Genomic DNA, 24,166 nt, shown 5'->3' on the forward strand with positions numbered 1-24,166 from the left:
AGGAGGAGTGCGTTGTCTTTATTCTTTTTACTTGACTCAAATATGTTGTTGCCGACTGTTTAATTTTTTTTTTTTAAATGAACAACATTTTTCAAAATGTTATACTGGTGTTGAAGAGGAGGCTAACCATTCTCCATTGCAGAATTTTTATTTTTATTTAACCTTTACTCAACTAAAAAAGTCAATTAAGAACAAATTCCTACCCCGGCCAAACCCTCCCCTAAACCGGACGACGCAAGGCCAATTTTGCGCCGCCCTATGGGATTCCCGATCACGGCCGGTTGTGATATAGCCCGGTATCGAACCAGGGTCTGTAGTGACGCCTCTAGCACTGAGATGCTGTGCCTTAGACCGCTGCGCCACTCTGGAACAATGTAATGTATTTAAATGCAGTATAATATAAGGTCCCTCACCCTGCTGTTTTGTTTCTCTGTGTTGCAGACCCAGTGTGGACAGTAATGACCTCACGCTCCCGGTTGCCAGCTGGCAGTAACGACAATGTCCGAGCATCAGAGCTGGCACAAGACAGGCAGCACACAGAGGTGGTCTGTAATGTTCTTCTGCTGGATAACACAGTTCAAGCCTTCAAAGTTAATGTAAGTACTGTACTATACTACTCCCGGCATCTACACTGACTCTACAGCCATACATCTCACCATAGAGAATGGCTGGGTTAGGGCCTTCTCTCTCTTCTCTAGACCAGTTGTCTATCAATAGGCTACGCAATAACCAAGTAGGCCTATAAAGATAAATTGGACTTTGTTTAAAGGGCAATTCTGCCACTTTTCAATCTCATATTCATTACCTCCAGAACCATACCAGTGTCTGCATATGTGAAAATGGCGTGATTCTATGATCTGTAGTTAAAAAGATAAGGAAGGTCCTAAAAAAATGCTTCTCTGTGACATCACAGAGTAAGATTAAAACTAAGAAAAATTGTGATTTTCAAAACCTGCAGTGAATTTCTCGCCAGAGGGAGGGTGTTTCCTTTTCCCCACAAATCTTAGTGTTTAAAAATGTCATCGGGTAGAAGTTTTTAACTTAAATATTTTTCTACAAAATGTTTTTCACATACAGTGCATTCGGAAAGTATTCAGATTAGTGATGCACCGATATGACATTTTTGGCCGATACCGATATCCAATATTTTCCTTGCCCAAAAAACAATACAGATATTTAACATTTTAGCTCCCTTTTAAGCATTCTAGTACAGTTAAATAGTTAACACACACACATGGACACAGCCGTCTAAGGCACTGCATCTCAGTGCAAGAGGCGTCACTACAGTCCTTGTTCGAATCCAGGCTGTATCACATCCGGCCGTGATTGGGAGTCCCATAGGGCGGTGCACAATTGGCCCAGCGTCGTCCGGGTTTGGCAGGGGGTAGGCCGTCATTGTAAATACGAATTTGTTCTTAACTGACTTGCCTAGTTAAATAAAGGTTACACACACACACACACCACACTGACCAAAAAGTTATTTTATTGGCATTTACGTATGTCCCCATTACCAGTAAAACATCAAGACATATTTCTTTCACTTACTTGCTGTGCTGTTTTGTGGTTTATTTGTTAAGTTGTTTCATTCTCAACCGGGATTTCTATGGAACGCCGTTTGGGTCTTTGCGTGTCAAAAAATATACTATTTAACACTATTAGACGTGTCAAATAAGCTTGTTGACCAATCAGGACCTGAATATGACTGCACGTCACCTAATAATTTAACGCGTTCATACATTTTTTACGTAGTTATTACACATTGATTACACTATCACTCGTATTTCATATGTCACGACGATTCATTGATACGTCTGCTATGATGCTGGTAAAGTTGTCTCGCACACCTACAGTGCTGGTCATAAAAAAGCTAGATAGCTCATGGATGCAAACAATGTTCTTCCCCAAAAACACAGCAAAACGACATAATATATTTCAGTAGTTATAGTTAGCTAGTTAACTATATAGCTAGGTGTTATCATCTAAAATAACCCTAATATATGAGACAGTTCTTATTTGATTAATGGTGATCGTGTTACACCCCTGAAAAAGGGGGGGAAAGAATCACAATTGTGATACGGAATGTTTACTCATGAGAACTTTTAGTGCAATCATTTTACAAAAGTAACACATTTTACAGAATAACAGATCTACAGGAAATAGAGTTTTGTAGGGTACAAGGCTTATTCAAGTCACAACAGTATACACTGTACATCACTGAAACAAATACTATTTTCAATATATAATATAATAATATAAGCTTTAACTCAGTAAACCATAACTCAATTTATCAACAGGCAATAAAGTGTTTGAAAAACCATTACACAAATAACGCCGCAAAATCTCTTATTAACAAAGCACCTGTTCATTCACAATCGACATAAAATGGCAGCTACGTAGCAGTACCTAGCAGTACGAAGCTAGCTGCAACCGAGCACGGTTCATATTACTCTCTGCAAACTTAACTAACTTCCTCAATATGTTACTAAAACAAACCTTAAACACTCTTGACATGTTAGCAAGTTATTACATTTAAATTACTCTTTTTAATCATCAATAACGTACCTGAAAAAGGGGGGGAAAGAATCACAATTGTGATACGGAATGTTTACTCATGAGAACTTTTAGTGCAATGAGAAAAAGACCGCGAATTCTCCGTGAACTTGAGTGGAGACCAGAGCAATCGATCTCAGGCTCATAGATTAAGAGCATTTAGTAGATCACAGATTAACACTTTTACCCACGACAACATAAAGTAATCAACATAACGTTTACACATTCCTCTCACAATTCGTACCCTTTGTATGCTTGACGGATTTTAACACAATTATATAAATGTTATCAATCTATCAACTAATACTGAATGCATTATCTTCTTAACCTTAGATGTTTTAAGATCCTCACATACTATGAATTTACTAATACTTTTTAATGTATAACAGGCTATTAGTATTTCCTTTAACCTGTCACAATCGGACCCATCTATGTGAAGCTAGCCACAATAAGGATTAGCCACAATAGTAGACTTTGCTGTTAGCCTTCGAAATAAGAGTATGACAATTCTACTATTTGTATTCATTTGCATCACTGTCAATGACATACTTTTATTTTGAAGGCAACCCGCAAATGACACTATTGTGCCTAATCCGTATTGTGGCTAGCTTCACAACACATAACCCGGTGCGGTCGAGCCTCATTAGCCAGATAAAGCTAGCTGGCCGCTTATAACGTTTGCTTTGGGCAACAGGGTTAAGTAGCTGGCTAGCTATTTATTTTCATGAACTTAAATTTCAATAGGCGAACAACAAGTGGCAACCTAGCTAATACTTACAAGGATTCCTAAATCATTGCTAAGAATAATGAAAATGACTGCAGTTTCTACTGGTCATTGTTTTCAGGCAGGTTGTATTGGTGCTAGCTAGGTACCAAGCTAAAGCTAGCTACCCCAGAAGTTGCGGTCGAACAAATGATGCTTTATTACCAACGCGGTATTGTAAACACATTGTTCGTGGCCGGTGTTTGCAGACTTTTTTGTACAGCTTTGACAGTGCTACTGTATCTTTTTTGACACGCAAAGACCCAAACGACGTTCCATAGTATGTATGTCGTGAAGCTAATAGCAGTGACGTTATTACTGTGTAACTCTGGTAGGGCAACATCTGAAAAATAGCGCACTTGGTAGTGTGTACCGGTGCTCGACCAGTCTTCAAAAGCCAACATCACCCACGACAGAGAACGGTTGATTGTCAAGGGCAATGAATTCCATTATCTGGTCTTTAATGGATTTCGCCTTTGAGTTATCTCTCTGAAATCTTGTTACTCTTTCAAATGACTGCTCGACTTGTTGACTGCTCAATCCACACTGCAGTCATTACTTCATGTACGTTATATAGGTATGCATGTCAGCGTTGACATCGGTTTTGCACTTCCTCGTTAAACTAGACAAATGTTCACCGATATATCGTGCATCCCTAATTCATACCCCATGACTTTTTCCAGATTTTGTTAAGTTACAGCCATTCTAAAATGGATTAAATCTTTTTTTTTCATCATCAATCTATACACAATACCCAATAATGACAAAGTGAACAGGTTTTTTGTATTTTTTGCATATTAAAACATTTACAAATAATGAAATATCACATTTACAAAAGTATTCAGACCCTTTATTCAGTATTTTGTTGAAGCACCTTTGGCAGCGATTACAGCCTCAATTATTTTTCGGTATGACGCTATAAGCTTGGCACACCTGTATTTGGGGAGTTTCTCCCATTCTTCTCTGCAGAACTTATCAAGCTCTGTCAAGTTGGATGGGGAGCATTGCTGCACAGCTATTTTCAGGTCTCTCCAGAGATGTTTGATCGGGTTCAAGTCAGGCTTCTGGCTGGGCCACTCAAGAACATCCAGAGACTTGTCCCAAAGCCACTCCTACGTTGTCTTGGCTGTGTACTTAGGGTTGTTGTCCTGTTGGAAGGTGAACCTTCGCCTCAGTCTGAGAAACTGAGCACTCTGGAGCAGGTTTTCATCAAGGATCTCTCTGTACCTTGGTGGTTCCAAACTTCTTCCATTTAAGAATGATGGAGGTCACTGTGTTCTTTGGGATCTTCAATGCTGCAGACATTTTTAGTACCATTTCCCAGATCTGTGCCTTGACACAATCCTGTCTCGGAGCTCTACAGACAATTCCTTCGACCTCATGGCTTGGTTTTTGCTCTGACATTCACTGTCAACTGTGGGACCTTATATAGACCGGTGTGTGCCTTTCCAAATCATGTCCAATCAATTGAATTGACCACATGTTGACTCCAATCAAGTTGTAGAAACTTCTGAAGGATGATCAATGGAAGCAGGATGCATCTGAGCTCAATTTCGAGTCTCATAGCAAAGTGTCTGAATACTTATGTAAATAAGGTATTTATGTTCTCTTTTTTTTAAATAAATGTGCAAACATTTCTAAAAACCTGTTTTCACTTTGTCATTATGGGCTATTGTGTGTAGATTGATGAGGAAAAACATTTAATATAATCCATTTCAAAATAAGGCTGTAACGTAACAAAATGTGGAAAACGTCAAGGGGTCTGAATACTTTCCGAATTCACTATAGTATATAGACACTGGTATTGTGCTGGAGATAATGAAAATGTGGCTGAAATGTGGTGGAATTGCACATTAAAGTACAGATGCATTGTAGTAGTATGGACCAAAGGAGCCTGGGTAATTTTAGATATCTGTCATTAATAGCAGCATAGCAGAGACATAGCAGAATGTCTGGCATTCTGGTTTTAAAGGAGACTCCAGGGGTCACTAGCCAATGGAGTAAACACTTACCAGGACTGAACTGCAAACATCACAATGGCTTTTCCAAGCCAAGCGTGGGGGATATCTGGCCCGTGAGGTGTACTGTGGGGAACGGGGGCAGAGAGGCACGATGTTAGTGCATTCCCCCTAATTATAACACACACCCACAGCACCTCAGTCTAACCCCCGACCATCTCTGTTGCCCCGATACTCTTTGTTCTGTTCTGGGTCAAATCTACTCTGCTGCTGCCCACTAATCCCCTGGTCATGAATTAAGATGAGTCCATTTCAGGGACTACAGAGCTGCCATTATGGAGTCCTTTGTCTTTACTAGTGCCATGTAGGGCTAAACTAGGTCAACGCTTCACTGCCAGTCAGGATTAGGTGAATACAGGCCCTCATGTTTGTGTGCATATGTGTTTCATATGGTTTGTTGGCGGTGATGTCGGTTCTATCCTCTGGGAACCATCCAGTGTGCACATTTTTACATTACATTTAAGTCATTTAGCAGACGCTCTTATCCAGAGCGACTTACAAATTGGTGCATTCACCTTATGACATCCAGTGGAACAGCCACTTTACAATAGTGCATCTAAATCTTTTAAGTGGGGGGGGGGGGGGGGTCAGAAGGAATACTTTATCCTATCCTAGGTATTCCTTAAAGAGGTGGGGTTTCAGGTGTCTCCGGAAGGTGGTGATTGACTCCGCTGTCCTGGCGTCGTGAGGGAGTTTGTTCCACCATTGGGGTGCCAGAGCGGCGAACAGTTTTGACTGGGCTGAGCGGGAACTGTACTTCCTCAGTGGTAGGGAGGCGAGCAGGCCAGAGGTGGATGAACGCAGTGCCCTTGTTTGGGTGTAGGGCCTGATCAGAGCCTGAAGGTACTGAGGTGCCGTTCCCCTCACAGCTCCGTAGGCAAGCACCATGGTCTTGTAGCGGATGCGAGCTTCAATTGGAAGCCAGTGGAGAGAGCGGAGGAGCGGGGTGACGTGAGAGAACTTGGGAAGGTTGAACACCAGACGGGCTGCGGCGTTCTGGATGAGTTGTAGGGGTTTAATGGCACAGGCAGGGAGCCCAGCCAACAGCGAGTTGCAGTAATCCAGACGGGAGATGACAAGTGCACAGACACGCATCATGTATACACAGGTGAAGTCAGTACTGAATGACAACTGACAGCTCCTTCATCATGCCCACTGGCATTCTACTGCCATGCATGCACCACCTCCAATACTTGCACTGCACAGGGAATCTACAAGAAGGCTTCTAACATCTGTTTAACTTCTGGAGCTGGAGAGCTTCAGTGTTTCAGTAAAGCCCGTCGTTAGCTGGTAGTTTGGTTCCCCAACGTGGCTGCTGTGCATTAGCCTAGTGGCCATCAGGTCCTAATGGCCTGGTACTCAGGGCTCTGTTGTCCATCCATCAGGTCCTAATGGCCTGGTATTCAGGGCTCTGTTGTCCATCCATCAGGTTCTAATGGTCTGGTACTCAGGGCTCTGTTGTCCCTCCATCAGGTCCTAATGGCCTGGTACTCAGCGCTCTATTGTTCCTCCATCAGGTCCTAATGGCCTGGTACTCGGGGCTCTATTGTCCATCCATCAGGTCCTAATGGCCTGGAACTCAGGGCTCTATTGTCCATCCATCAGGTCCTAATGGCCTGGAACTCAGGGCTTTATTGGTCCTCTAACCACTCTGACATCAATGCAAATGCAATCTAAAATCACATCCAACACTTATCATCAAAACAGTATGTGCTTTTAAACTCGCCTCACTGTGATGATCAATTTGAAGAAAGGAGTTCAACAGCAGGTTGAAACTGAGTGTGAAACATGGTCGTTGTGGATGTTGTTTCCAAGCCTAACAACGAAATGGACAGCACTTTCTAAGGTGATGATTCATTCAAAATACCCATACGCATATTAAGAGCTTATGAACCAAAATTATATTTGTGCCGTTATACAACTTAGCCTACCGCATATTACGCATGGCAAAAAAACTAAACAGATTTAAGATGTCTTTGGTCCATAATAGGTCTAGCCTATTAAAACTTCTTATGGCAGCAATCCCGTTAACGGGATCAATATGACAACAGCCAGTGAAAGTGCAGGTGTAACAGTTTAACTTTACGTCCGTCCCCTCACCCAGACCCGGGCGCAAACCAGGGACCCTCTGCACACATCAACAACAGTCACCCACGAAGCATTGTTACCCATCGCTCCACAAAAGCCGCGGTTCTTGCAGAGCAAGGGGAACCACTACTTCAAGGTCTCAGAGCAAGTGACGTAACCGATTGAAAGGCTATTAGCGCGCACCACCGCTAACTAGCTAGCCATTTCACATCCGTTACACTCACCCCCCTTCAACCTCCTCCTTTTCCGCAGCAACCAGTGATCCGGGTCAACAGCATCAATGTAACAGTATAACTTTACGTCCGTCCCCTCGCCCATACCCGGGCTCGAACCAGGGACCCTCTGCACACATCAACAACAGTCACCCACGAAGGATCGTTACCCATCGCTCCACAAAAGCCGCGGCTCTTGCAGAGCAAGGGGAACCACTACTTCAAGGTCTCAGAGCAAGTGACGTAACCGATTGAAAGGCTATTAGCACGCACCACCGCTAACTAGCTAGCCATTTCACATCCGTTACACAGGGCGCCAAATTCAAACAACAGAAATCTCATAATTAAAATTCCTCAAACATACATGTATCTTATACCATTTTAAAGGTAATCTTGTTGTTAATCCCACCAAAGTGTCCGATTTCAAATAGGCTTTACAGCGAAAGCACCACAAACGATTATGTTAGGTCACCGCAAAATCACAGAAAAACACAGCCATTTATCCAGCCAAAGACAGGAGTCACAAAAAGCAGAAATAGAGATAAAATTAATCACTAACCTTTGATGATCTTCATCAGATGACACTCATAGGACTTCATGTTACACAATACATATATGTTTTGTTCGATAAAGTTAATATTTATATCCAAAAACCTCAGTTTACATTGGCGCCATGTTCAGAAATGCCTCCAAAATATCCGGAGAAATTGCAGAGAGCCACGTCAAATAACATTTTCCAAGCTGTTTAAAGGCACAGACAACTTATTGTATGTAAACTTCTGACCCACTGGAATTGTGATACAGTGAATTATGAGTGAAATAATCTGTCTGTTAACAATAGTTGGAAAAATGACTTGTGTCATGCACAAAGTAGATGTCCTAACCGACTTGCCAAAACTATAGTTTGTTAACAAGAAATATGTAGTGGTTGAAAAACGAGTTTTAATGACTCCAACCGAGGTGTATGTAAACTTCCGACTTCAACTGTATTTAGCACAGCTCCGCTATAAACCGAAGAAGTCTATTCGCGTGCATACGGATTGCATTTTTTCCCCCCTCGCCCCTGTTCCCGCCCTTTTGATAATGGGCCAATCTAAATCGAAACTAATTTTACACATTAAACAAGATTAAATTTAGAATAGTCTGACGGGTGAAAATATGATCACTTGATGAGAGAACAGCTGTGCAGCCTGATGCAAGGGACAGAGCGCAAGCTTCTTTCTTTTTAGCGACTCTCTCAAATCATCAATATCCTATAGTCGCATCATGCATCCCATATATGTTTTGATTTCTGAGACATTAAGGTTTGTATCATTCACAACTAAGGTTGCCAAATAACTCAAAATCTAGTGTATAGGACCTGTTTCAAATGATCACTTTTACCCTCAACATATCCACTTAATAGGAAAAATATCCTTCTATTTCATTCAGCTAAATTCAATTACATCCTTCTTACTATTGCACGACAATAACCGGCTGACAAAATGTCATGACTGCCACAGCCCTTGTGGTGTTTACTTATTTATGCAGATACTGAAGGTTTTCAGTTATTATTACCTTCCTCAACATTATTGATCACTTAACGCCAGTGACACAGTCAAACACAGTCAGGGAAGTACTTCCGTTTCAGTGCATGGGGGTCATAGTGAAGCTCCATGGAAATCACTGTTTCACTGAAACATGCCAGTCAACTGGTTGGTCCAGTTTCTTTACATTACTGAGAGATTGGCGTATGTAGTTAGGTGATTGAAACGTGCTTTTTCTGCTTTCCTGCCTGGTTGGCATTACAAGGTAGACTGTGATTGTGGAGCCTCAGTTGAGATTGAGAAGTATGGTGTTCCTCAAGGCTCCATGTGCGGACCAATGGTCTTCCTACTACTAGTAGCCTAGTGGGTAGCCTATATGACATGGGCCAATCAAATCAGGCAAAGAGAAGTCACTGTGTGTAGTATAGTTTGTGTTCCTTCCTTCTCCCAGCTCTCTGTAAATAATAGATGGTCTGGTTCTGTGTTCCGGATGCCTGTGGTTGCACATTGCCCTGACACTTCTAGAAAGCAGCTGTGAGGCCTTGCAATGCCCAACCTCCAGTTAGAAACCCAGTAGGGTAAGGATTACACTTAGTTGTGTGATAGTTTTGCAACAGCCCTCTATCAATGAAGTATTTTTAGGCTACTCTGTATTGGAGGTGTCAATCACTTTATGGCCAACACATTTCTCAGTCCTACGTTGCTTCAGTCATCTGTATTATGAGATAGTCATATATCTGTACTGCAGGATTGTGACGGTCTGTCTGGTTTCTCTCCCTGCAGAAGCACGATCAAGGACAGGTCCTGCTGGATGTAGTGTTCAAACACCTGGAGCTGACGGAGAGAGACTACTTCGGCCTACAGCTGGCCGACGACTCCTCAGACAGTCAGGTGAGGCCTCTTATCAGAACCCAGAACCAAATCTTGCGTACGCTCGGTAATTAGCGAGCTGCTTGATTGTCTCGTTTATTTCAACAGGCTGTCGCAACAGATCAGGTGAGGCCACCTGAGATTGTGCACGTTAGACTACATTGCAGTCGGACGGCGCAGAATCACTGATCTCCAAATCAACTGGCTTCCGAAATGACTAATTATTATGTGATCAGGATTAGCGGATCTACGCAGAGCCCTGCTCTGGCTGATCCCCTCAAACACTCTGATTGGCAGCATAGCAGCATCTCATGAATAGGCTCTCTCCAGCCCTGTCAGCAAACTGTGGCGTTTCTGCAGCAAACAGTTTGAGATACTAAGAAGGTTATGGGCCATGATCTGCAAACAATAGAGTTGAAACAGCGGCTAGAATACAGTGTTTAGAGGCTACAGATTGTGTTTCTGAAAGTTCACAAAATAACAATGCAAATATTAATTTGTGACTGCTGAAATTCAGACTTTGATACGTATGTATATTTTTGATGATGCTATCTCGCAGGACAGTTTGATTTCTATTCTGAACTTACTCTAATGTTTTGAGTAAAAATGTATCTTAATTTTTGTATGACCTATTTTCCCTCTTGTCCCGTACTGTGTCTGCGGTTGTCTCTATCCATATTTTACAGAGGTGGCTGGATCCAATCAAACCGATTAGAAAGCAATTAAAAAGTATGTTTGACACATTTGGAATATTCTTTAGTATATTCAATATTATATTCATCGCTAGGTTTAGTTCCATTAATCTGGTTGTTTGTTTTTCTTCAGGTCGGTCTCCACACAATTTGAATTTTAGGGTTAAATTCTTTGTAACCGACCCCAATAAACTTCAGGAGGAGTATACAAGGTAAGTGCTTAATGGGTGGCATTGTGACAGAAATAAGCAGTACACTATAGGCCTTCCTCTATGCTATTCTCCATACAGTTTGATTAAAGTGGACTTAAAAGCTCTGTATTGATCTTGCTGTTTTGGGTCCCCTTTAGGTACCAGTACTTTTTGCAGATTAAACAGGACATACTTAGTGGAAGGTGAGTGTGGATTTGATAAACACACAGCTCTGTATTTGGTTGATTTATTCAAACATGTGAATCATCTTCATGTAGTGAATTTGAGTAATAACTGAATCCTCGGCTCGCAGGCTGCCGTGTCCATACATCACAGCCACTCTTCTTGCTTCATACGCTGTTCAGTGTAAGTACTTCAATTATTCCTCTCAGCTATTCAACGAGAACTGTACTACTGACTTATGGTCGCATAAATTCTGCCTGAAACCTTGTCCCTAACTGTACTGTTGATAGAACATGTTCCGTAGTGTATGTTCCCCATCTCTCTCCTAATATCCACCATGGGATTTCAAGCATTGAGAGTATGGGGGGGGATCAGGCTATTACAGTAGCTTGGAAACCCCAGACCGTAATACTACTTCATACTGTACTTGTCTTGTAATGATGCTGCTTTCATGTGGCCTGGCTGCTGCGGGTCTTTGTTTACACATTGACCCCAATACGCTGCTGAGGGGGGAGGAGTAACAGAACAATTGCCACAACCAGGCTGGCAGCATTGGTTGTTAGCTTAATAGGCTGGCTGACTGACAGGCTGGCTGACTGACTGACTGGCTGGCTGGCTGACTGACTGGGGCTGTCTGGCTTGCTGGCTGGCTGACTGGCTGGCTGACTCTCTCGTGGGGTTGTAGTAAACGTATCATGCTATATGGGAGGTATAGAGGTCACAGGAGGAAATGGAAAGTGGCCAAGGTGGTCTCACCGCAATTACTGTAATAACAACAATAGAATGGAGGACATTTCACATGTGCCAGTCTGTCTGTCAGTCACAGGTCTGACCAGGATAGTTAGTGTATACTGGGCTATTACTGTTCATTTTTCCCACTGTTTTCACATACTGATGTCGTTTCTGTTAAAATGAAAGAGCAAGGCTCTTTATTAATTGATTCACATTATTGTGCTACATACTTTTCTTAAAGTGCTTCGGAAATAGAGGCACTTAACCCCCAACTTCCTCATGTCTGCTCCCTTTTCATTATGGAAGACGTGTCTTATCCCAAATGGCACCCTGTTCCATATATAGTGCACTATTTTTGACCAGAACCCTATGAGCCCTGGTCAAAAGTAGTGCACTATATAGGGAATAGGGTGCGATTTGGCAAGAAGGCTGACTGTTTATACAGTATGGAAACACTGAGACACTCAGCAGGAGGACTCGTCTCTCTGTCTCTCTTTTCTAAACATTGACAGAAAAAGGCAAGTGTTTGGTTCCTCTCAAGCTGCAACAGTCCTGCTTCTTTCCGTTTGCACACAAAGGAGAAGTTTGACCAGAAAATGTGTGAATGAATGGGAGCTGTGCAGGAGGGAGAGAAGAAGAGGAGTAAAGGCTTCATTGTGCTTTGTGTCACACACACACACACGCACACTTACACACTCACACACTGTGTGCTTTGTGTTGTGTTGCAGCTGAGCTAGGGGACTACAGTCAGGACGAGAACTTGCCCGGCTACCTCTCCGGATACTCTTTCATCCCCAACGCACCACATGACTTTGAGAAAGAGATTGCCAAACAGCATCAGCAACACAAGTAAGAAGCAATCTCTCAACTGATATTGTGTGAGTGTGTGGATACATTGGTGTAAAACGGGAAATGCACAGAAAATATCAAATAACTTGTAGATTAAACAGGGATGGACTCTGCTCGTTCACAGAAGCTGAGGTTGAGGCGGCTCAGACTTTGTGCCCAGGTCAGAACAAGGGCTGTCATTGTTTAGCCTCTCACGTAGATGGTGGGGTGTCCTACTCTCGGCTCTCTGAATGGCCTGTGTGGAGCCAACTAAAGTCGCTCTCTCTCCCTATCTCGCACTCTCACTCTTTTTCCTTTCAGGGGACTGCCTCCTGCCCAGTCAGAGTTCAATTATCTAAACACAGCACGGACACTAGAGCTCTATGGAGTAGAATTGCACTATGCGAGGGTAAGTGTTCAGGTGTGAAATGGAGTGATGCATGCATACTATGCTCCCCAATCAACCTTCTTCAACGTGGTTTCATTAGACAGTGTGCCGGTTAGCGCCCTCCTCCATTGCCCAACTATAGGGTTTCTGTTAAGTAGAACCCATCCACAGGAAGTCTGGGCACCTTACAATCCTCCCTGTCCTTTTTTCCCTCCTCCGTTACAGGATCAAAGCAACACTGAGATTTTAATCGGAGTGATGTCAACTGGGATTGTCGTCTATAAGAACAGGGTACGAATCAACTGCTTTCCATGGTGAGTCAAATCAATTGAGTGTGTTTCCACGTTCAGCCACATTCTCCATAAAGGGGAGCCATTGGATGGGACACACAGAACCTAAAGAGTATTATAAACTGGGTGGTTCGAGCCCTGAATGCTGATTGGCTGACAACTGCGGTATATCAGACCGTATACCACGGGTATGACAAAACATTTATTTTTACTGTTCTAATTACTTTGGTAACCAGTTTATAATAGCAATAAGGCACCTCGGGTGTTTGTGATATATGGCCAACATACCACGGCCAAGGGCTGTTTTCAGGCACTCCACGTTGCATCGTGTATAAGAATATTGTATATTGGCCATATACCACACCTCTTCAGGCCTTACTGCTTAAGTAACAAACAGTAGTAGCAAACATAGCATGAAAGTGGTTATGAATCAATAGCATTTACGATGCTCTACTTCTTTTCATGGCCCAGATTCAACCATAACTTACTCTAGCTCTACTGTAAAGTGACAACATGAGCCCCCTCCCCGCTGTTTGATCTTGCCCTACTCCCTTTGATGGTACAGCACAGTGAGAGTTTATCTTCATGAAAAGAGACTTCTGTAGAAATGAGTAATAGCGTAACTGTGTCAGGTTGGGAAACAGTGCGGTCTATATTTAGATTCTCTCTCTGAGTCATGCTTTAAGGAACCAGGGAAATAGGCCAGCAGGCACAATGGAACTATAGAACACCTGAAAATGATTTGTTTCTGATTTAAAGAATGGAGGGGATTCTTATGGATGATAACATGGGGAGTATGTATTCTCTAAGCTTATCCAGTGGCTTCAGAACGCTGGAGAAGTTCGCTGTTATGTAGGAAATAAAGGAGAGATTCCATCCTATGGGTGACAAAAGCTTCTATTTCTTTCTTTCAGGCTACAGATTGTAAAGATCTCGTTTAAATGTCGACAGTTTTTTATTCAACTCAGAAGAGAATTGGTAAGTATGTCCTGGTTTCAACTGGGATTTACATCCCTACTCTTGTGCGAGCTCAAATTCTCTCTCGTCATTATGAATAACACATAATATACATAATATACATAATGCACGTTGTGTGTGTGTGTGCTAGGCTGGTCATATGAAACTAAATCTAAAATGATTTGATCCCAACTAGGGCGTCTAGTAGTGGGAGACACACAAAAACACCTGGTTGAATAATGCAAGCCAAGGAGACCTTTGAAAGCAGTTGTACAGTACTTGATATCGAGATGAAGTGATGTCATGCGCGATAATTCATGTATCCAAGTAGAGCAGTCCTACAGAGCACACCATAGTGTCTGGCCCAGAAGAAGCTATCTCATGGCCAGCTATGCAAGTCGAAGGGGGATTTCTTCCTCTGTATCCGTGTTCTTTTAGCTAGATCTGTGTGACATCAGTTGATCATGTGTGATCATCCAATCACATGTTATTGGTCACATACACATGGTTAGCAAATGTTATTGCGAGTGTAGCGAAATGCTTGTGCTTCTAGATCCGACAGTGCAGCCGTATCTAACAGGTAATATCTAACAATTCCACAACAAAACCTAATATCTAACAATTCCACAACAAAACCTAATATCTAACAAATTCCACAACAAAACCTAATACACACAATCTAGCAAAGGAATGGGATGAGAATATATAAGTATAAAATATATGGATGAGCAGTGACAGAGCGGCTAAGATGCAATAGATAGTAAAGAATAGATAGTGAAGGATACAGTATACAGTATATACATATGAGATGAGCAATGCAAGATATGTAAACATTCTTAGTGGCATTATTAAAGTGCCTAGTGATCATGCTGATCATGTGTGATAATCACACACACCTACTGTACCATGCTTCATGCTGTACTGTACGCCTAAGTGTGCTGAGCCCACCACTAACCTCTCTCTCTCTCTCTCTCACGCTCTCTCTCCCTCTCTCTCCCTCTCTTTGTCTCTCTCTCGCCCTCTCTCTCTTGCCCTCTCTCCCTCGCCCTCTCTCTCTTGCCCTCTCTCCGTCTCTCTTTCACCCTCTCTCCCTCGCCCTCTCTCTCTTGCCCTCACCCTCTCTCGTCCTCTCTCTCCCTCCCTCCCTCCCTCCCTCTCCAGAATGAGAGCCGTGAGGCGCTCTTAGCCTTTAACATGGTGAACTACCGAGCCTGTAAGAACCTATGGAAGGCCTGTGTAGAGCACCACACCTTCTTCAGACTGGACCGACCCTTACCACCACAGAAGAACTTCTTTGCACATGTCTTCCAACTGGGCTCCAAGTACCGCTACTGGTGAGTGGGCCTGGGGAATGTGTGACTGTGTCCCAAATGGCACCCTATTCCTTATATAGTGCGCTACTTTAGACTAGGCCCTGGTCAAACGGAGTGTACTATGTAGGGAATATGGTGCCATTTGGAAGTGCATAGTCTCTGGTGACGTTAGCCTTTAGCCGATTTGGTCCTTGGTGCTGAGGTTGCATATTAAAATGTGTTTTGAAAGAGAGTCAGTGATCAAGTTGGGATCCCAGCAGGCAGAACCAGCTTTTCCCGCTAAGATTATGTTTGTTTGTCAATGTTTACATGAGTCTTGTCAATGATAGTGTGTGTAACTGTATAGCTGCTGTCTAAAGGTGTCTAAACCTCACCAGAGAAAACATTACTCTCAGAAAAAAGGGGTCTGTGGTTGTCCCCATAGGAGAACCCTGTTTGGTTCCAGGTAGAACACTTTTTGGTTCCATATAGAACCCTCTGGGGAAAGGGTTCTACATGAAACCCCAAAAGGTTCTACCTGGAACCAAAAGGGGTTCTTCAAAGGGGTTCCCAAAATGGGGACAGCCGAAGAACCCATTTTGCTTCTAGATAGCACCTTTTTTTCTAAGAGTGCACGCTACACATTACCTAATCCTTTCAATTTCTTCTGACTCACTCCGTTCAGATCCAGTCCTTCCTAATTCGTGTTGCCCTCAGGATAACACCATCATCGTTTTGCTGAAGCATATTTACATTTTTGTACCAATCACGACGGTGCCATTTGACCCATTGTGCCGCGTATCACAGAAATCGTGTGGGCTGGTTTGCATAACACAGGAATATGTTTACTGTGCCTCCTACAACTGCCAGTAGAGACCCAAAGCACCAGTATTCTCAGCTTTGCCAATGCCTTGTCACGCCGTATGAGTGACTGACAAATAGTGTGACAGAGTACAGAGAGCTGTGGTTTCACACACTGGGGCGTGTCCCTATTAATACTTCCTGCTGGCTCACTACACACATTAAAATGTCTAAATGGTAGGAGGTGCAACACTGGTTTGGTCCCCTCTTACTCCAGGATATGAAAGTGTAAGGGCAGAGGTTGGTGTACGAATGTGTTCCGTTAAATGTTAAAAAGATTGTGTTTCTGTGTTATATGCAGTGGTAGGACAGAGGTGCAGTCTGTCCAGTACGGCAAGGAGAAGGGCATCAAGGACAGGGTGTTCGCCAGGTAAGACACATTCTGAAGCCCAAATGAAGTGACACTATTGCTTACTGATACTAAGAGAATGACGTCAGAAATGTGAGAACAGGAAGAGACGGGGACGGAGGAATCTTACACTGAATAAGGAGCAAAAGTCTAATGAGTTGTAAGCCGTTTTCATCCTGCTAAATTGAAATCTGATGAACTTTTTACCTGCTGCAATCCAATCTAACAATAACAATGACCTCCATATCATTAACCCATCAGGTCTCCCAGTAAGCCATTGGTGCGGCGGCTGATGGATGGAGGGATGGACTGGGAGTCAGTCAGCCGGAACTCCAGGGCCTCTCTGTCTGACGACCGCCTGGAGACCCAGAGCCTGCCCACACGCTCCCCACCAGGCACCCCCAACCAGTGAGTAGCCCTAACCCGTAAAGTAAGCAAACAGTACATTCCTTAGTTTCGAATCAATGAGCGGGACTGAACAAGTGCACACTTCGGGGAGACGGATGGGGAAGGAAATTGGGCTAATCTACAGTTAAGGAGGAGGAGCGATGTCAAGTAACTCTAAATAACCTTGGGTGACAGTACACTCGGGTACCTTACATCTCCCTCCTCCTCTCCTCTTGTCTCAGCAGGAACTCCAAGTTTGCACAAGAGCGCCTGCGGCCGTCCTCCGTGGGACACCTGCTGGACCATGTGAACTACCACGACCATGCCTCGCCCTGCCAAACGTTTACCAATCACAAGTCAGCCTCCTCAACCCAGGCCAACTCCATCAGCCTAGATTCTACCCCGTAAGTCTGTCTGCCACACACGCCCACGGACACACAGCCCTGAGTCATTTCAAACCAAAAGAACAGAAAAAAAGAAGAAACCTGCACACTGCTCTTGATAGTATCACTGCTCTTGATAGTATCACTGCTCTTGATAGTATCACTGCTCTTGATGGTATCACTGCTCTTTAATAATCTCTACATATCGATCCTCAAGGCCGTTGTCATGCACCTGCAACAAAGATCAGCTCAGATGTGCGAGTGCCTTTTGAATTTTCAAACCAAAAGACCGGGCCATGAGCATCTCTTTCATCGAGACTTGATTGGGTTGAATGTCGTCATACCGCAAACACACACACACACACACACACACACACACACACACACACACACACACACACACACACACACACACACACACACACACACACACACACACACACACACACACACCGCCCTCTAATTTCTATGTCTTTACAAACCGTTTGTTTTTATTATGTAAATACCCCGGGGCTGTAGCACCAAGCTCTGCTTGCCTGAAGACTACAAAATAGGCCTCTTTTATGGCTGTCATTTAAGCGTCCATAATGAGGTTGGAGCTTGGCAGGCTGGCCGAAGCCAAAGAACTGCAGCGGTAGGTTGGGGCTGCAGGCACATCACAATGGTGAATGCTTGTTATGTTAATAACACAGATAGAGTGGGCTGAGCCATTGCAAATCTTCTCATAACATCAAGGAAATATGCCATTACCCCGTTTCTCTTTCACTCATGTACAGTGAAGGATGGTGACACACAGACACTATTCTCTGCATGTGAATTTGAGAAAGAGCAGAATTCTTTGAAGTGGTTTGGTGTGTTTGTTTCGGGCTTGGATCGTTTTTTTCTTCTCTCTCTCTCACCTCTCTCTCTCTCTCTCTCTCTCTCTCTCTCTCTCTCTCTCTCTCTCTCTCTCTCTCTCTCTTTCCCTCTTTCTTTGGATAGGCACTTCTTCAGTGTAACTGTGCATGTCGTTTTTTTCCTTATCGCTCTCTGTGGTCCTCTGTGTAAACTCCTTTTGAGCAGTCCATAGGGCTAGACGCTGTTTGTTTTGGTGAGTGCTGTCGCAACCAGTTAACCTCCACCAGGGTCTGCTCAGGGCTGCTCCGAGGCAAACAGCAGGCTAAACAACATGGATGTTCTCTGACTGGGGGAAGTACATGAACAGTACATGAACACATCAAGCTGAGGGTAATATGCTGGTAGGACACACAGCGCCTCTCCCAGGGGGCTCGTAAGCTGCTCTAGTCCACAGGTTGAGGCTATAGCACTGAGCAATGATAGGACATAGGGGGAAGAGTTCCTATGAACTGAGAAAACCCTCTACTCTGACTGAGCCCTGTAATGATTCAGTGGACACAGAAGATGATCATTGCCTTCTGAGAAATGGGTCACGTGAAAGGAACATATTCCATTTAGAGGTTAAGCTCTGGAACATCACAGTTTCCACTGTGTAGTTCATGTTGAGTCAGAGTGTGTTTCCAGGTTCATGTATAACCCTCAAAAAGGGGAAAGCACACGCAATAACACGCTTAATTTATGTATTTATTGACTTGTTCTCAATAAAGCCAGTTGATGTTTGGATAAATACTGTATTTGTATTTTGCCGTAAGGACTCATTTGGATTTGGCTGTGTCCAGGTCACCAGACTCGACCATCGACGGCCAGCCGCCCGCTCTGCCCCCTAAGCAGACTAGGAGGCCTCTGTCCAGCCAGTCCCAGTCCCACTCTCAGCAGGAGTTGGACAACCACATCAATGAGCTGTATGACACGCCTCTGTCAGAAGACAAGACTATGGTAGGAGAGAGATCTACGCACACACACTCACGCACACACACTGTGATTTCGTTTTACTTGAACGTTGTTTTGTCCTCTGTGTTTCTTCTTCTTCACTCTCACAGCCCAATGGAGTGCTTCCTCATGACAATCTGGTGTTCATTAAAATGTGCCCCGACGAACAAGGACGATTTGGATTCAATGTGAAGGGTGGGCTGGACCAGAAGATGCCTGTGATCGTGTCCCGAGTGGCCCCGGGAACAGCGGTACGTGTCCTACTACCTGGGCCACCATCACTGCCAAACCCCTGAACTTCTCAAATGACCTTCACAGGTAATGAATAATGAAAAACCACACTGTTCTATTCTGTTTTAATGCCCTCCCCAGGCTGACCTGTGTGTTCCCCGGCTGAACGAGGGAGACCAGGTGGTTCTGATTAACGGTCAGGACATCTCAGAGCACACCCACGACCAGGTGGTCATGTTCATCAAGGCCAGCTGTGAGGAGAGCGACTCAGGAGAGCTGAACCTGCTGGTCAGACCCAACGGTGAGGAGAGAACAGAACAGCCCTCTAACGGGCCTTGTGGTCCTTTACGGTCATTTATGATCCTTTGCGGTCCTCTGTAGCTCAGTTGGTAGAGCATGGCAACGCCAGGATAGTGGGTTTGATTCCCGGGACCATCCATACATAAAAAGTCACTTTGGATAAAATCTTCAGCTAAATGGCATGTGTTATTATTCCATTTTTTTACAGCAGTGTTTGTAAAACCATAGCTTGCCTGTCCCTGAAACAAGAGGGAGTGAGGGACCATAGTGGACCCCAGGAAGAGTAGCTGCTGTTTTTGCAAAAGCTAATGGGGATCCTAATAAAATACAAAATACCAAATAGCTTGCCTGTCCCTGAAACAAGAGGGAGTGAGGGACCATAGCTTGCCTGTCCTATATTGGGTCAATACAGATCCACTATACTATGGGCATTGGTTTGATTAAAGTTGGAGTCCTTTGCGGTGAAATGGCCACGTCCGTCTGATATTACAACAACAAAGACATTACTTCTAATAGCAAACACTGTTTTATTCCCTCGGACATCGTTGCACGCGCGATACAACAGAAGAGTATGTACTACGATATATATATTTTTTATTACGTTTCCGGATGCTCTTCTCCTTTTCAAAACCAAAACAATAACAAATGCGCCTGGGGCAGCCTGTGGCGCTGTCTCGCCTAATGCGGATCTCAGCTTTAAGGCAAAGCATCAGTCTGACAGTGTATTCACTTGGGAGGGACGTTTTTCATTTGGCTGCTGCCTTTCTGCCGTTCCCTTTTCTTTGTTTTCTGAGTTCCTGTCACCTGCAATGGATGTGCAATGTTCAATCACGCTGTCATCCTTCCTGTCGTTCCTCCAGCCATGTATGACCTGGTGGAGGAGGAGAAGCTGGAGGATGGAGATACGGAGTCTAACTACCAGTACTCCCCAGAGAGGGCTCCCCAGGACCAGCCCCAGGACCAGCCAGACCACCACCCATCCTGCTGGAGAGACTCCATACTACAGCTGAAAGAAGGCTTGAGCACTGGGGCCGTACAGCAGCAGTTTGATGTTAGTCCACATATACTAGAAAATATAGTTTATGTTAAGCTGAAGGAGGGCCTGAGTACTTGGAAGGTTGACGTTTATTGGGATGAATCTTGTCCTGGAGGCAGAGCTGAGTGATTTCTGGTAGATGGGCCAGTTGCAGTCAAAATTGGCTATATTGTAAAAATGTATGAAAACAAAAATTTGTTTTTTGGTCTTAATGTAAGGTTAGGGTTAGGCATAAGGTTAGCAGTGTGGTATTATTATTATATATTTTTGTTAATATTTATTTTGTTATGTGGGGTTAACATTAGGGTTAGGTTTCAAATCAGATTTTATGACTTTGTCCCTGTGCCAGCTGGTTCCCTGAAGAGCTGCCTCCAATACATGAGTCATCCCAATAAGAGATTTCATTAATGAGGGTTGCAGGTAGCCTAGTGGTTAGAGTGACAAAGTGAAAAATCTGTCGATGTGCCAATAAGCAAGGCACTTAACCCTAATTGCTCCAGGGTCGTCGTTGACAATGGCTGACCCTGGTCGTGACCTCACTCTCCGAGAGGTGTCTCAGAGGGAGTTGGGATATGCAAGAAAACACATGAAATAGGACTAATATAAGAACCCACCAAATGATATTATAATTAAATGCCAACCTGTGAGTACTGGGTCCATACAGGCACAGTTTGTTCAAAGATTTTTATAACTATTTGCATAATTCCATTGGGGAACGCCTACTCTGTGAAGTGCTCGTGTGCAATAACTACATTTGCCCTTGCATTCCTTCTAAACAAAGCCATTTTTGGAAACGTTGGCAAAGGGTAAAGTTCACAAACTTAGTCCACTCTGTCCGTAAACAGATTCTTGTTTTGGGAACAGAAAACTGTATGGAGATGCTTCTTCGATGAGAAAATCTACAGAATGTAGGCCCAGATCCATCTCACTCCATACTCCCCCACTGCCGGCCACCAGGATGCTTCAGATTTATACATCCAGTGTAACATCTGGTTCCTTGCTCTATCTGTGTTGTGATGTTAGTCCACTTATCCTAACTATAGTATTATGCTTGTTGTTCACATGGGCCAAATAACTAGCGCTACCTCTGTGGCCCCATGGCCCCTGTGTCTCTGAACTGCTCCCAGTCCACTTTGATGTTATTAAATGCAGTTGGTTATTCAAAGATTCCACTGGTTCTAGAATGTATTTCACATTGCACATGGCTAAGACTGATCAGATAGCATATAAGTCATTTACCAGAAAGAGAGATGGACGAGAGTGAAATAGAGAGATGTAAGGAAATATTGAAAGTCTATTGCTTCCTGTTATTGCTCCACACTGTCTGAAACATTTCCTGTTTGTGTTCCACTCATGGGTTATCAGTGAGAATTGTGGTTTAGTGTAACCTAGAAACCAAGCTCATGTCATGGCCCGGTCTGAACTTCAGTTAACTTAGGACAAATGTTAACCATTGTTTTTTTTGTTGTGATGTTTCTCAGCAACTCTACCGGAAAAGGCCCGGATTGACAATGTCATGTGCCAAATTACCTCAGAACATTTCCAAAAATCGATATCGAGACATTTCACCGTGTGAGTATACTGAACCATCAGAACTGACATCTTCTGTCACATATGCTGTACTTCCTCATACAATGACGTAAGTAAATGCCGTCTGTCTCAACTGCCACCCCTTTCTTCTCTCATCCTCTCTCTCTTCCTGTATCTGCCGTCTCACAGATGATGCAACCAGGGTTATTCTGAAGGGCAAGGATGGGGACTATATCAATGCAAATTACATCAATGTGAGGGCCTTCTCCCTTCTTATTTTCTTGATACTCAACACTCTTTGATATATACGCCACAATCTTTGATTTTATTACCAAGACCGGACACCTTCCTTCGACTAGGTAATGAATATCACACTGACAAAAACACCCCCGGAAAGAGATTGACTTTTCTTGATAGATACTCAACACTTCTTAAAGTGTGTGTACATAGACTGAAACATGGATTATGCTTACATATATGAATTTGCCAATATGCAGCTATACGTATGTGTATATTTGCCAACCCATGCCATTCTCCTGGCCCATAGATGGTGATCCCAGCGCCCAGTGCTGTAAACCGTTACATCGCGTGCCAGGGCCCGCTGCCCGCCACCTGCTCTGACTTCTGGAGGATGACTTGGGAACAGGGCTCCAGCATGGTGGTCATGCTCACCACGCAGGTGGAGAGAGGACGGGTATGTCACGTCCCCAACCAGGGTTCGCTCTCTCCATTTCAGCCCCTTCCCAATGCTTTTGGTCTCGTTTTGGAATTTCTTGTGGTAACGTATGAGGTGAAAATTGAAGACGTTTCCATTCCCCACAAAGAAAATAGACAAACTATTCCTCCTCTTATCTCCAATGATCCTTTTGTTTCATTCCCAGGTGAAGTGTCATCAGTATTGGCCCAACCCTGGTGCCATCGCTACCCATGGGGACTTCCAGGTGTCCTGTGTGACAGAAGAAGAGCAATCAGCATTCCTGGTCAGAGAGATAACTCTCACACACCTGGAGGTAAGGACCATTTCTTGTATCATCTCTCCAGGACAGACTATGTAAACATCGAGCATCTGACCAAAAGGACTTGAGATTTTATTTCTGGGTTAACCGAGATTACTTCTTGCACTTAGTGAAAACTGTATGAAAAAAAGTATAAAAACATAAAAATACATTTGATTGATTATATCCAGAGTGAGGAGAGCAGGTCGCTGACTCAGATCCAGTACATGGCCTGGCCTGACCACGGTGTTCCAGACGACTACACTGACTTCCTGGACTTTGTCAGTCTGGTCCGCAGAAAGAGGGGGGGCAAGGAGGAGCCAGTGATAGTACACTGCAGGTAAGGTCTAGTTCTTACACAAATACTGCATACACTAACGAGTAAGCTCTTATCCCCTCAACTAACATCTGTAAGCCATCTCGCTGTTGATACAGCTTTGAAGTAGGTCTAAGGAATTTTACACAACATCTTTGAAAAATATAAGCCTTTGTACATCTGCCTCATAACCTGGCTTAAAGAAAAACATGTTCCCTTTTTCTTAGAATCAGACTTAAGACACTTTGCATGTTGTTGTAGCAACAGTGGTTGATTGCAGTGTAAGTAGCGGGAATGAGGATTTGAATCCTCTTCTGTCATTGCTGCCATCTTCAGCCTCATCTCACTCACCTCGTCCTCTGTGTCTCTGC

At 43.7% G+C, this 24,166-nt stretch overlaps 1 protein-coding gene across 1 annotated transcript in view; it reads left to right on the top strand.

Annotated features, from left to right (window-relative positions):
* Positions 1–456: 456 nt before the first annotated feature.
* Positions 457–24,166, top strand: part of LOC120033398 (tyrosine-protein phosphatase non-receptor type 4-like) — a 29,431-nt gene continuing 5,721 nt past the window's right edge. The window contains exons 1-23 of the mRNA XM_038979739.1: positions 457–596; positions 9,941–10,048; positions 10,714–10,756; positions 10,853–10,931; positions 11,069–11,113; positions 11,224–11,276; positions 12,554–12,674; positions 12,975–13,062; positions 13,267–13,355; positions 14,246–14,309; positions 15,450–15,622; positions 16,743–16,811; positions 17,052–17,198; positions 17,420–17,581; positions 19,237–19,393; positions 19,498–19,638; positions 19,760–19,919; positions 20,779–20,969; positions 22,436–22,526; positions 22,674–22,738; positions 23,032–23,178; positions 23,366–23,494; positions 23,671–23,819. Of these exons, the coding sequence (XP_038835667.1) occupies positions 459–596; positions 9,941–10,048; positions 10,714–10,756; positions 10,853–10,931; positions 11,069–11,113; positions 11,224–11,276; positions 12,554–12,674; positions 12,975–13,062; positions 13,267–13,355; positions 14,246–14,309; positions 15,450–15,622; positions 16,743–16,811; positions 17,052–17,198; positions 17,420–17,581; positions 19,237–19,393; positions 19,498–19,638; positions 19,760–19,919; positions 20,779–20,969; positions 22,436–22,526; positions 22,674–22,738; positions 23,032–23,178; positions 23,366–23,494; positions 23,671–23,819 (2,609 nt within the window). The 5' untranslated portion in view covers positions 457–458. The remainder of the gene's footprint in view (positions 597–9,940; positions 10,049–10,713; positions 10,757–10,852; positions 10,932–11,068; positions 11,114–11,223; positions 11,277–12,553; positions 12,675–12,974; positions 13,063–13,266; positions 13,356–14,245; positions 14,310–15,449; positions 15,623–16,742; positions 16,812–17,051; positions 17,199–17,419; positions 17,582–19,236; positions 19,394–19,497; positions 19,639–19,759; positions 19,920–20,778; positions 20,970–22,435; positions 22,527–22,673; positions 22,739–23,031; positions 23,179–23,365; positions 23,495–23,670; positions 23,820–24,166) is intronic.

This window comes from Salvelinus namaycush, chromosome 40 (genome assembly GCF_016432855.1).
Source record: "Salvelinus namaycush isolate Seneca chromosome 40, SaNama_1.0, whole genome shotgun sequence".
Classification (NCBI taxonomy): domain Eukaryota; kingdom Metazoa; phylum Chordata; class Actinopteri; order Salmoniformes; family Salmonidae; genus Salvelinus; species Salvelinus namaycush.